The sequence below is a fragment of the Siphateles boraxobius genome, unplaced genomic scaffold (assembly GCF_051911475.1).
Source record: "Siphateles boraxobius isolate OS27281-9 unplaced genomic scaffold, OSU_SipBor_1 16, whole genome shotgun sequence".
Classification (NCBI taxonomy): Eukaryota; Metazoa; Chordata; class Actinopteri; order Cypriniformes; family Leuciscidae; genus Siphateles; species Siphateles boraxobius.
The window spans coordinates 16,667,526-16,681,511 of record NW_027508766.1 but is presented as its reverse complement, the minus strand read 5'-3'; the positions used below and the strand labels follow the sequence as shown (position 1 = coordinate 16,681,511).

The following is a 13,986-nucleotide window of genomic DNA, read 5'->3' as shown; positions in this document are numbered from 1 at the left end:
GTTGTATTATTTGGTCAATTTTACTTCTATATAAAAGAAAGTTACAACAGTTGGTTACCCATGAAGTACAATATTCCCAATATTTGAAGATTAATGTTTAAGAATACAGGTAAAGCATATAACTAATGTTAAGGGTAGTTTAACCTTTGGCACGAGCAGAAATAACAGTCAAGTTGTTGCACAAATTAACCATTTTACATCTTTTAAGTTCCGTGATCTCATTGCATTTACTCTCCGTTAAAGTGGAGACCTTTTCCAACAATATTTTACACAATACCATGGTTATGTCATGGCGGGGAACAGAACACAGGAAGCAATAGCAAGTAACTCAATTTATTAATGACCAAAACAATGACACGGGCGTGGAATGGTAGCGCAGGGACTTCGATGGCCAGAAGTGATGACAGGAACCGTGAAGTGGTGAAACACAGAAGACGGAATCCACACAACCCAAACGATAATCCACAACGAAACGACAATCCACGAAGAACACGAACACCGGACGAGCGGGATGACAGGACTGGAACACCGACACAGGAGACATCAAACAACGATCTGACAAAGAGGACAAAAACCGGTGAGTATAAATAGGGTGAGGAAATGGACTGCAGCTGGTGGTGATATGATGATCAGCTGGAGCGGATCAGGTAATGACATCACACTCACGCCCACAACGCACGTGCATTCATACCACAACATAAACACGAGACGAGAAGGAACCAGAGAATAGTATACCGTGACAGTACCCCTCCTCCTAAGAACGCCTCCTGGCGTTCTCAGACTCCCTTACCTGTCGATTGTAATCATCGATAAGGGAGTGATCCAGGATGTCTCTAGCAGGTACCCAACTTCTCTCCTCCGGACCGTAACCTTCCCAGTCCACCAAGTACTGGAATCCGCGTCCCCTCCGCCTAGAGTCCAGAATACGGTTGACCGAATAAGTGGTTTCCCCATCTACGAGTCGCGGCGGGGGGGGAACCGGGACTGGCGGATTAATGTGCGAATGAAACACGGGCTTAATTTTGGATACGTGGAAGACGGGATGAATCCTCCTGTACGCCGGAGGTAAATTGAGGCGGACTGCCACCGGACTAATGATCTTGGTGACAGTGAACGGGCCAATGAATTTGGGAGCAAGCTTATTGGAGACGGAGCGGAGAGGAATGTTTCTGGTAGAAAGCCACACTTTTTGACCGACGATGTATACGGGAGGCCTTGACCGGTGGCGATCGGCCTTGGCCTTGGTGCGCGCCCCCACCTGGAGTAGAGTCTCACGGGCTCTAGTCCAGGTACGGTGACACCTCTGGACGAAGGCGTGAGCAGAGGGGACCGCGACCTCGGATTCCAGACTGGGAAAAATAGGTGGCTGGTAACCTAAACTACACTCAAACGGAGAAAGGCCCGTGGACGACACCGGTAACGTGTTGTGGGCGTACTCCACCATGGATAGTTGTTGGCTCCATGAGGAAGGATTCTTGGAGACCAAGCACCGCAACATCCTTTCCAGATCTTGGTTGGCTCTCTCAGTTTGGCCATTGCTCTGGGGATGGAACCCTGAGGACAGACTAACCGTCGCACCCAGTAATCTACAAAATTCTCGCCAAAATTTGGACACAAACTGGGGTCCCCTGTCGGAGACCACGTCCATCGGGAGGCCATGTAAACGAAAGACGTGATCTACGACAGTCAACGCTGTCTCCTTAGCTGAGGGTAATTTGGGTAAGGGGATAAAGTGAGCCGCCTTCGAGAACCGGTCCACCACGGTCAAAACGACTGTGTTACCCTGGGAGGGCGGGAGGGCGGTAATAAAATCTAGCGCGATGTGGGACCAGGGTCTCGAAGGGACTGGCAGCGGTTGGAGTAACCCATCTGGAGGTCGATTAGAAGTCTTACCAGTGGCACAAACTGAGCAAGCCAAGACAAAACTGTGAATGTCACGAGCCATAAGTGGCCACCAAAATCGTTGCTTAACCAAGAAACTGGTTCGGTTGACTCCTGGATGACAAGCCACGTTGGAGCAATGACCCCACTGAATGACGTCGGACCGTAATTCCTCCGGCACAAATAAACGATTCGGTGGGCAACCGGGCGGAGGCGTTACCCCTTCTAAGGCCGACTTGACCTTCGATTCGACCTCCCATGTGAGTGTGGAAACAAATAGGGTTTCGGGTAAAATGCACTCGGGAGTAGACGGGCGTTCGGAAGGCTCAAAAATACGAGATAATGAATCGGGTTTGATGTTTTTAGAACCCGGGCGGTACGAGAGAGTAAAATCAAAACGGCCGAAAAAAAGTGCCCACCGAGCCTGCCTGGAGTTCAATCTTTTAGCCGTTCTAATGTATTCTAGATTCTTATGATCAGTCCAGACGATAAAAGGTACCCCTGACCCTTCTAACCAGTGACGCCACTCCTCCAACGCTACTTTGACTGCCAACAACTCCCTGTTACCGATGTCGTAATTACGTTCGGCTGGGGACAAGCGATGAGATAAAAACGCGCAGGGATGCATCTTGTCGTCTGTAGAAGAGCGTTGGGATAGCACTGCACCTACCCCCACCTCTGACGCATCAACCTCCACCACGAACTGACGTGAAGAATCAGGGGCAATAAGGATGGGGGCTGAAACAAAGCGGCCTTTCAGTTTGGCAAACACAGCTTCCGCTGTGTCTGTCCACCTGAACGCCGTTCTGGGGGAGGTCAAGGCAGTCAGAGGTGCGGCTAGTTGGCTGAAGTTGCGAATAAAACGCCGGTAGAAATTGGCGAAGCCCAGAAACCTCTGTAGGGCCTTACGGGAATCTGGGCTTGGCCACTCGACCACAGCCTTAACCTTTTCAGGATCCATACGCACTCCTTCAGACGAAATGATGTGCCCTAGGAAAGGAACAGACTGTGCATGAAATTCGCATTTCTCCGCCTTGACAAAAAGCCCATTCTCTAGCAACCTCTGAAGCACTCGTCGGACGTGCTGCACATGTTCCTGGAGAGAAGATGAAAAAATCAATATGTCATCCAGGTAGACATAAATGAACTGATCTATCATATCTCGCAGCACATCATTGACGAGTGCCTGGAAGACCGCAGGGGAGTTGGACAGCCCGAACGGCATGACCAAGTATTCAAAGTGCCCCCTGGGGGTGTTAAACGCAGTCTTCCACTCATCCCCCTTCCTAATGCGAACCAAATGATATGCGTTACGTAAGTCCAATTTCGTGAAGACGGAAGCTCCCTGTAACCTCTCGAAAGCTGAAGACATCAACGGCAAAGGATAAGTATTCTTTACCGTGATGTTGTTCAACCCCCGGTAATCGATACAAGGTCGCAGAGAACCATCCTTCTTCCCCACAAAAAAGAACCCCGCCCCCGCTGGAGAAGAGGAAGGGCGAATGAACTTGGTTGCTAGAGAATCAGAAATATATTTCTCCATGGCCTCCCTCTCAGGAACAGACAGTGAGTATAACTTGCCCTTGGGCGGAGACTTACCTGGCAGTAAATCTATGGCACAGTCATAGGGACGATGCGGAGGGAGAGAAGCAGCACGAGACTTACTAAACACTTCCTTCAGGTCCAGGTACTCCCTGGGCACGCTAGACAAATCCCCTGCTTCCTCCTGAAACATAAAAACAGGCACAGACGAACAAGCAGACACAAGACAGGACTTATGACATTCCTTGCTCCACTCCAGCACAGTTCTTTGCTGCCAGTCTATACGGGGGTTGTGGTGGATGAGCCAGGGGTGTCCAAGAACGATGGGTGCGAGGGGTGAATCCAGTATGTAAAAAAAAATAGTCTCAGTGTGGTTGCCAGATGTGATGAGGGTAATATCTTCAGTCGTGAGTGAAATAGTGGGAAGTTCTTGACCATTAAGTGCGTGTACTGCAATCCTGTGAGTGAGGGGCTTGAGGGGAATCTGAAACTTGAGTGCAAATGATTTGTCCATAAAATTACCTTCAGCCCCGGAGTCCAAAAGTGCTCTACAGTCGTGCTGGTGGACTGACCATCTTAGTCTTACCGGGAGGAGGGTAGATGTGGATGAGGTCTTCTTGGCGGAGATCCCACCCGATAGTAGCCTCATACTTACTATCGGGCTTGACCTTTTACCGGGCAGTTGTATGCGAAATGTCCCGTACCCCCGCAGTAGAGGCAAAGGCCCTGGGACCTCCGCCTTTCCCTCTCCTCCCGGGAAAGCCGAGCTCGCCCCACCTGCATGGGTTCGTGATCGTAGACGGGACTGACCGCGTCCCTGCCGCTGGACCTAGGACCCTCGGCTCCTTCCGGTGTGCGGGTGAACGACCCTCTTCGCTCGACTCGTGAGAGTCGAGCGTCCACCCGCAGTGCCAGCTCGATTAGTCCATTTAAAGATGTGGGGAGGTCCAGGGCGTAGATCTCCCTCTGGACGCGGTCAGCCAACCCATGCAGGAACATGTCCCACTGCGCCTCCTCGTTCCATCGACATTCGGCCGCCAGGGTCCGGAACTCGATGGAAAAGTCCGCAACCGACCTCTCTCCCTGATGCAGGTCGGCCAACACCCTGGCGGCCTCTCTCCCCGCGACGGCGCGGTCGAAAACTCGTCTGATTTCGGAGGAGAGTGTCTGGAACGAGGCGCAGCATGGGTCTTGGTTCTCCCACACCGCCGTTCCCCATAGCGCCGCCTTTCCCGTCAGAAGGGTCAGGACGAACGCTACCTTGGCCTGTTCAGTCTGAAAAGTTCTTGGTTGTAGCGCAAAATGCATCGAGCATCGTGTCAGAAAGGCTCTACAGTACCTGGACTCCCCGGAATAAGCCTCCGGAACCGGTAGGCGGGGCTCAGACTGGTGGTGGAACTCTGGTGGTGTGGGGGGAACGGCTGGTGCGGGTGGCGCAGTGGGAGCTCGCATTTGTTGGATCTGCTGGGTAAGCTCGGACACCTGCGCCACCAAAGATTGTACCGCACGACCCGTGTCATTCAAATTTCTCTCTTGGGAATCCATCCTACGTATGCTGTGCCGAATGAAGTCCTCCAACGAAGACGATGGTGCACTCGCTGCTTCCATGGTTTGGTCAGATCGTTCTGTCATGGCGGGGAACAGAACACAGGAAGCAATAGCAAGTAACTCAATTTATTAATGACCAAAACAATGACACGGGCGTGGAATGGTAGCGCAGGGACTTCGATGGCCAGAAGTGATGACAGGAACCGTGAAGTGGTGAAACACAGAAGACGGAATCCACACAACCCAAACGATAATCCACAACGAAACGACAATCCACGAAGAACACGAACACCGGACGAGCGGGATGACAGGACTGGAACACCGACACAGGAGACATCAAACAACGATCTGACAAAGAGGACAAAAACCGGTGAGTATAAATAGGGTGAGGAAATGGACTGCAGCTGGTGGTGATATGATGATCAGCTGGAGCGGATCAGGTAATGACATCACACTCACGCCCACAACGCACGTGCATTCATACCACAACATAAACACGAGACGAGAAGGAACCAGAGAATAGTATACCGTGACAGGTTAGGTTTGTAGAATAATTTCTAAAAATATTAACTGTTTCTAAAATTTCTGAATAGTATCTAATTTTCAGAAATACATTAACATATACATTTAATTTCCCCTAAATACTTGCAGTATTATGAATTCCTTGGCATATGGAAAAAAAACTGTCTATGAACCTGGTGACTGAAAAATGTTACCTACAATTATTCCTTGTGTCTGAATATGCATACTTCCCTTCTACAAAAATACAAATATATACAACAAAAAGCTGAATGTGAAGTATATTTACAGTACAGTGGACCATTGCATTTTACTGGAAAAGCTACGTAATATTGTTTTTTCTGACCATACTATTGATTGGTTTACCAGCTATTTGGAAGATAGAACTGAGTGTGTTTATTTTGATAATCTCAAATCAGCAACACTGAGGCTGCGTTTACACTTGACATTAACATGCGATCACCGTGATCCGATCAAGCAGATTAGATCATTAGCCAATCAGGACATTGTGGTTTTACATTTGTTCACATTAAGTAGCCTCAGTATCTCTGGATAACCGATTGGATTTCTGTTTCCTGCATAAATTAGGTCTGTAGCACTAAGAGTAAAGATGATACAAATAAACAATGTCCCAATTGCTTTCACTCACTCACTTTACTTTCAATCTCCAGTAATTAGATCAAATAATTTTTTTTGAACGAAGGAATACTTCCAGAGTTGATCATACAAAAATAGCTGGGTTGATCATGTTAGTCACATCGACCATCTGAGTTTAAGCTTAGGCTATAGCGTGCAATGATTATATTGACAGAAATGGGAGAGTGATAAACATGCTGAAACAATAAAAACATTCAACATTTAAAACATAAAAAAAAAAATCAGATTCCGATTATTCCTCTGGCAAAGCAGCATGCAGCTCTTCATGACTGACTGTGATTGTACAGGCGATCGCCTCAAATAATGTTGCAACATTACCATGAAAAAAGACACACATAGTATATCATGTAAGTCTAAATAAACTGTTTTAAAGATTGACGTTTTTTGTAAAGTTCAAATAAGTTTAATTTCTTGTCTAAACTGCTTCTGGCCATTATTTCCTGACAGTCACGTGGGGAGACTGGGCGGGGATTTAAATTACGTCCACCTGTGAATGCAGACACGATGGCTGGATTGCGTTTACAATCCAGATCACAATGAGTCCTCGACTACCTCCGAACCTGGCTACGCTGATTGGATAACATTCCGATCAAATGTGCGTTTACACTTGTCTTTTCAATGTGTATGTGGACAACATCCGGATACAGGTCGCATGTTAATGCCAAGTGTAAACGCAGCCTGAGTGTAGCTAGTGGTGTACCGCAAGGATCAGTCTTGGGTCCAATTTTATTTACTATCTATATTAATAACTTGGGTGATGACATCTCACAGGCTCATTTCTATTTTTATGCTGATGATACCGTTATTTATTGTAAGGCTGCTACTTTACACCAAGCTATTTCTTATTTACAATCTGCTTTTAACCTTGTTCAGGTACAATTCTATAAGCTTAAACTAGTTTTGAATGTTGAGAAAACTAAGATTATGCTTTTTTCAAAATCTAAGAAGTCTCTGGACAGTCTTCCAAGTATTTTTACTAAATATGGTGAGCAGATACAAGTCAAATTGTACAAATGGGTATACTAATTGACGATCACCTCTCTTTTAAGTTGATAAAGGTAGGATTTTCAAATTAAAAATAGGATTTTATTTTAGAAACAAAGCCTGTTTTTCTTGGAAAACCAGGAGGAGATTGGTTGCCTCAACCTTTCTCACTGCACTCGATTACGGTGACTTGTTCTATAGAAATAGAAATAAATAAATAAATCTTTTAAACCTTATGGTATGTAGAAATTGTACTTTTAAGTAGTCTGATGTTGTTTGTTTATGTATCTTGAGGATCTTGTTAAATGTTCCTTGTTGTTGTGCGTGTGCTTGGTGTTCGTATTTGTAACTGTGCACTGTTAATATGCTGCCAATTTGGCCAGGTCTCTCTTGAAAAAGAGTTTTTAAATCTCAATGAGATCATCTGGTTAAATAAAGGTTAAAATAAAAAAATGTATCATACAGACCAAAAAAAGATTTCATGGTTGTTATTTGTATGTCATCTGCAAATGTAAATATTTAATTAATTAAAATGTCTTGGTAAAAATGAATGATGGTAAATATTGTTGTAACTATATACTGTTCTATATAAATGAAAATTATTAAATATTCTTTGTTAATTAATTTAACAAAGTGAAAAAAAATCCTTGAATATTTAAACTAGATATTTACATTTATTCTTACTTTATTATTAAACATTTTCTGCACTGCAACTATCTGTTTGGAAGAAATGGTGGTTCCTCTGATTTAAAAAAAGGAAATAGTAATAAAAAAAGCTTTTTAAGCTAATTCACAAATATTGAGATGATCAATATAATTATAAAATTGAGTTCTAGTTAATTCTAGTTATATAGAGTACCTAATCACTCTGTGATTTTGTAAGATACCCTACCATATATAATGATTTTTAAAAATGGTTTAACATCTAACATATGTAATTACTGTAAAATACTTTGTGTTTTGGAAATATCGTCATATAATTTACAGATAATTCTTCTTATTATTTATTGTCAGTTATGTACCACTAGTAATGTTCGCAACATACCATCCCGTGATACCGTAAACTTTGTCACTGTATCTTTATGTTGAATTTCTTAAATTTCTTTTTACTCTAAATTTAACAGTATTTTTTCAGTGCAGTACAGCAGATGTACAGTAGGCTAAGTATAAAAAGTAGAGCGCAGTCTCGGGTGTATCCCCCAGCCTGCGAGGGGCAATGGGTGTATGTGGCGAGCAGGACGAGGCAGAGGGCCGTGAGAGAGCGGCACGAGGCCGGTGGCATGATTGCTGATGATACCTACGCAACGCACCGCTCTCGTATCTCTCACGGAGGAGCGGAAGCATAAAAGGAGGAGCGACGATCGTGAAGAGCGAGAGAGGAACAGGCCTGGTCTTATGTTGAGTTTAATTATTTTATTATATGTTACAGCAGTCGTCCGTGAGGGGCTGCTGTCTTTTACTTTCGTTTTGTATTTATTTATTTATTAAAGTTTGTTGAATGTTCGCCGGTTCCCGCCTCCTCCTTACAGTAACATATACCTTGTTACACCAACATTATAAGAAATGGCAATCATTAAAAAAAGAGGGAGGAAAAAGCACCAGCACCATCTTTAAATTAAGGGACAGTAGCCCTGCGAAGTGAGTGATAAAAAAGAGCTTTCTTTCAACTTCAATATTTGTTAAACACACTTGTTATTTACTGTGGCTAGCAGAGGGTCCAGATAATTCATGGTCGAGCCTGGTGTTCACCTGATGGCCCGGGGCTCCAAAAGCAGGGCATGGAGGAATGCCAGCTGCTGAGGGGGCGGAAGGGTAGAAGTGTACATCCACAGCCACAGAGGTCATGCCCAGAGACACGCAGTGGGACAGCATTAGGGGAGAAAAACCGTGGGAGATATTGATGCTGTGGCGCACAGGAGTTGAGGAGGGATCGGTGGTCTGGAGGGTCAGGGAAGACCGCAGACCCTCCTCCTGGGCCGGTGCTGGATTGGCTGTAGGAGGTGAGGGGGCGTCCTGGCATGGTTCAAACTCTCTGCTCCTCCAGTCCTCCATACACTGCAGCTGAATGTCAGAATGTGGTGAGGGAGACACCTTCCCCTCCTCAAATATAGTCTCCAGCTAATTCATAATGGAAAAAAAGACACAATATTGTTAAAAAGAAAACAAGTACCGGTAAGTGTTGCTTCTTCCTTTATATCTGGGATTTAATGCTCAGATTGACTGTATGTTTTTTTATGTTTGGAGTCCCAGAGATTACAATGCTTTATGAATAAGAATAATACTAGCAAGTTCAAAATCTATCTATTCATTTAACAGAAAATGTATACATTTCGAAGAATGTTCATGCTGCTTTGTTCCATACAATGAAAGTGAATGGTGACCAGGGGCTGATAAGCTCCAAAAAAAGAAAAGGGTGCCATAAGATTGGTCCATATGACACATGAGTTATATTCACAGTCTGTGCATAAATGATGATGCCCCATTTTATTATTGTCACGGTCGCGTCACCTCCATTCATAAACCCTCTCCTGTGGCCTCATGGGATGGTAATGCATCCATTGAATGTGCATTTCAGAATCTTTGCGGTAGTAGTAGGTCATCCGGGTACTTTTCGCCTATTTTTTTTCACATACTATATAGTAGGAAAGTGTTCGATTTTGGACGCAGCAACTATTTTTCATTAAATAAATGCAGCCTGGTGAGCATAATAGACTTCTTTCAAAATATTAAAGAAACATACTGACCTCAAACTTTTTAACCGTAGTGCATATATTCAATGTCAGGTATCAAAATATTCTGCTTTAAATGTTTACAATTTTGTTTGTTTGTTTGTTAAACTGGTGAAAAGCACTACAAAAGTAAATGGCTTTGTACTAGCTGCAATAGTCGGTGTTACCGGTGTTACAAGGTGTATGCCGTGCCTATTCGTTTTGTTAATAATGCCGTCTTATATGTTATGTTAATAAACGTTCTGTTTATTATAAGCGAGTTTGTCATTGTACTGTTTTGTTTGTTGTTGTGTTTTTCATTAAGGTTAATATAAACCCACCATTCAAGCAATTGCCGCTAATTGGAAAGGGAAAGTAAAATCCGTTCGGGCATTCATAAGCATTTTAAAAGGGAGGTGGAAAAGAAAGAATAACTCCAACATCACCCCCAACCCCAGTGTTGTCACACATCAATTTACAGGTGGGAAAATGTCCTCACTGCCACATCCCTACTCAGTACTGACCTGGTCCTCCTCTCTAGGCTCCGGGTGAGTCTCCACAATAACTGGCAGGTCCTGGGTGGAATGGACACCCTCTTGCACTACATCTGATGGTGGCTCCATCATCATGGTGGACGAGCTGCTTTCTGTTGGGAGCGCTCTTGTCTCGGATATGTTGGGGCTTTGCTCAATAACAGCCACCAAATTATCATCCTCAAATGCTCTGAAATGTGTCGTCATTAAAAATGTTGCAAAAACGACTATTCAATTAAAGGGATAGGTCATTCAAAAATGAAAATTCTGTCATCAATTACAGACATTCCAAACCCGTAAGACATTTGTTCATCTTCGTAGCACAAATTAAGATCTTTTGATCATGCAACAACATCTGCTCTCGTGACAACACAACATAAATTGGAGGTTAATGTTTTGAACATAAAGTGGTAAATTCATTTTTTTTTTGCGCATAGCACTCATAACTCTTCATAAAATTGAAGTAAAACCACTTAGATCACATGGAATACTTTTATGATGTCTTTACTACCTTTCTGGGTGTTAAAAGTGGTAGTTGCATAGGCTGTCAATGAGGGACAGAAAGCTCTCAGATCTTATTAAAAAGATCTTCATTTGTGTTCTGAAGATGAATGAAAGTCTTACAGGTTTGGAAATACATGTGGACGAGTAAATGATTACAGAAATTTCATTTTTAGGTGAACTAACCCTTTAATGCAACGTTGACAGGCACATTATACAATTAACAAATGCTCTCAACAAAACTAACTTGTTATCATATGTCCTTTCCATCGCAAGACGTTCCCCATGTCTGCAAGGCCCACCCATACACCGCAGAGCTATGAGGAAAAAAATATTATATTACATTTTTTATGCATTTGAAAATCTCATTTAGGAACTTAGGAATCACAGTTCTATACGAGAATAATAGGTATCAAGGTTTATTTATATTATATTAAAGTCTCACCTGCTCTCCCTGTAGGTATAGCTGCAGGATCATTTGTCTGAACCAGAGAATAAAAGGCCATGGCAATGAAAATGAATGCCAAGGAAACACCTACTCCAACCACGATAGGAATGTCATGTTTCTCAATCACGGGCAACCAAGTCTGAGATTTCTCCTTTTCTCTGAAGAAAAGAGGGTCATGTGTTATTTAAAAACCACAAATCAAACAAAGCATGAAACAAAAACATCTCAGCATGCTTCAGCAAATTTTTAGGAAAAATGGCAAAAAATTGAACTAAAATACCATCAAAATCTTCTCGGTTACGTATGTAACCCTTGTTCCCTGAGTAGGGAACGGAGACGTTACGTCGTGACAACGAATGGGGTTTCACTTGGAAAGCCTATCAACTTTGAGTATTACAAATCGAGCCAATGGCAAAGAAATGCCATGGGTCTGCGGAATATGCATAGCGTATCTCCGCCCCACCTCATGGGTATAAAAGGGAGACGCGGGCAACATGCAGATATGTTTCTTCGCTGAGGAGCCGAGACTGAACTCAGGCGATCCCGTGGTACAGAGGAAGTGGCAGGCAGACGTAACGTCTCCATTCAGGGAACGAGGGTTACATTTGTAACTGAGACGTTCCATAATCACACCACCTCGGCTGTCTTCCAGTGCCCTGCGTAAATCAGAGCTCCCTGTCGGGAGACTGGCATGGACGAAGGACTCCTACTTAACACAGGAATACCAAGGTACACTAGGAAGCATATCTCAGTGGAAATATGCAAATAATGCCTGCATATTTGGGGGGGGGGGGGTTTACAGAATACACATATGGCCCGAGCGCGGGCTGCATATGGAAAAACACTGGGGTGTCCAGCCCGCAGGGTGGAATGTTTCATCCCCAGGGGTGTCAAGATGGCTGGCCAAGGGAAAGACACATGCACAGAGAGGCTTACAGTGGAAATACACATGTGGGGGTCGCCCAGAGGGGGAACCATGCACATGGCGGCACCTAGCCAACGTGAAAGCTGCCGGAGGCATAACTCTGGCGTTGACGTATACAATGCTGGAGGAGCTCAGGGCTTGTTGGGGAAGCTTACCTGAGGAAAATATTGCACGTATCCAGTCTGTGGAGTGGAATGGCGAGCAAGCAAAGACACCTGAGCAGATCCTAGTACCGGCTGGTTGAAGCGAGTACATGAGAGAACACTGGTTCCACTCGGAGATTGTAGAATCTGGCGAATGTGTTGGGTGTCGCCCAGCCTGCAGCTCTGCAGATGTCTTTTAGCGAGGCGCCATGCGCCAGAGCACAAGAGGAAGCCACACTCTGGGTGGAGTGGGCTTTCACACCAAGGGGGCACGGTCGACCTTGCTGCTGGTATGCCAAGCAATGGCGTCCACTATCCAGTGAGACAACCTTTGCTTGGAGGGAGCCTTTTCCTTCAGCTTCCCACCATAACAGACAAAGAGCTGGTCTGAGGTCCTGAAACACTGCATTCTGTCTACGTAGGCACGGAAAGCACGTACTGAACAGAGCAGTGCCAAGGCTGGGTCTGCCTCCTCCAGGAGCAGCGCTTGCAGGTTCACCACCTGATCTCGAAAGGGAGTGGTGGGAACCTTGGGCACATATCCAGGGTGGGGTCTCAGGATCACGTGAGAAAAGGCCGGCCCGAATTCCAGGCACGCTTCGTCAACGGAAAATGCGTGCAGGTCCCCTACCCTCTTGATGGAGGCCAATGCAACCAGGAGCGCTGTCTTAATTGACAGGAACTTAAGCTCCACTGATTGCAGAGGCTCAAAGGGAGCACTGAGTTAGAACCACTGAGGTCTCCCAAGAGGGAACGAGAGGAGAGCGAGGAGGGTTGAGTCTCCTCGATTCTCTCAGGAACCTGATGATCAGGTCGTGCTTTCCCCTCGGACTTACCGTCGACTGTGTTGTGATGTGCGGGGATAGTGGCAACATACACTTTCAGGGGGAAGGGAGACACCCTTCGCTCCAACCCATCTTGCAGGAAGGAAAGCACGACACTGATCGGGCATTTCCTGGGGTCTTCTCGGTGAGAAGAGCACCGGCTGACGAAGAGGTTCCACTTTAACGCGTAGGCATGTCTAGTGGACAATGCTCTAGTGGAAGTGATGGTAGCCACCACCGCTGGTGGTAGGGTACTCATACCTGCCTCGTCCCATCCAGTAGCCACACGTGGAGGTTCCAAAGAAAGGGATGAGGGTGCCATAGGGTGCCCTGTCCCTGATAAAGAAGGTCCTTCCTCAGATGAATTGGCCAGGGAGGTGCTGTCGCGAGGAGTACAAGTTCGGAGAACCAGGTCCAGGTGGGCCAGTGAGGCACAACCAAAATGACCTGCTCCTCTTCCTCCCTGATCTTGGAGAGGGTCTGTGCAAGAAGGCTCACTGGGGTTAACGCATACTTGCGGAGGCCCAGCGGCCAGCTGTGCGCCAGTGCGTCCTTTCATAGCGTGCCCTCGGTCAGGGATTAATACAGGTCGCAATAGGACGAGTCGTGGGAGGCAAACAGGTCTACCTGAGCGTCCCCGAACTGATCCCAAATCAGCTGAACCGACTGGGGATGGAATCGCCATTCTCCAGGAAGTGCCGAAACCGTTGCACAGTTCAGGGTTCCCAGAATATAAATGGATCGAAGCGACCTCAGATGCTTCTGACTCCATA

At 45.5% G+C, this 13,986-nt stretch overlaps 1 protein-coding gene across 4 annotated transcripts in view; it reads right to left on the bottom strand.

Moving 5' to 3' along the window:
• Position 1: 1 nt before the first annotated feature.
• The window catches only part of LOC143739358 (titin), a 50,753-nt gene continuing 36,768 nt past the window's right edge, over positions 2–13,986 (bottom strand). For 2 of the 4 annotated variants that reach the window (XM_077231806.1, XM_077231805.1), the window contains exons 17-21: positions 11,319–11,479; positions 11,121–11,190; positions 10,364–10,562; positions 8,881–9,249; positions 2–555 (exon numbers count right to left, since the gene is read on the bottom strand). In XM_077231806.1, the coding sequence (XP_077087921.1) occupies positions 544–555; positions 8,881–9,249; positions 10,364–10,562; positions 11,121–11,190; positions 11,319–11,479 (811 nt within the window). In that variant the 3' untranslated portion in view covers positions 2–543. Of the gene's footprint in view, positions 556–8,527; positions 9,250–10,363; positions 10,563–11,120; positions 11,191–11,318; positions 11,480–13,986 lie in introns of those variants that run through there. The other 2 variants (XM_077231803.1, XM_077231804.1) reach the window with 2 other exon arrangements.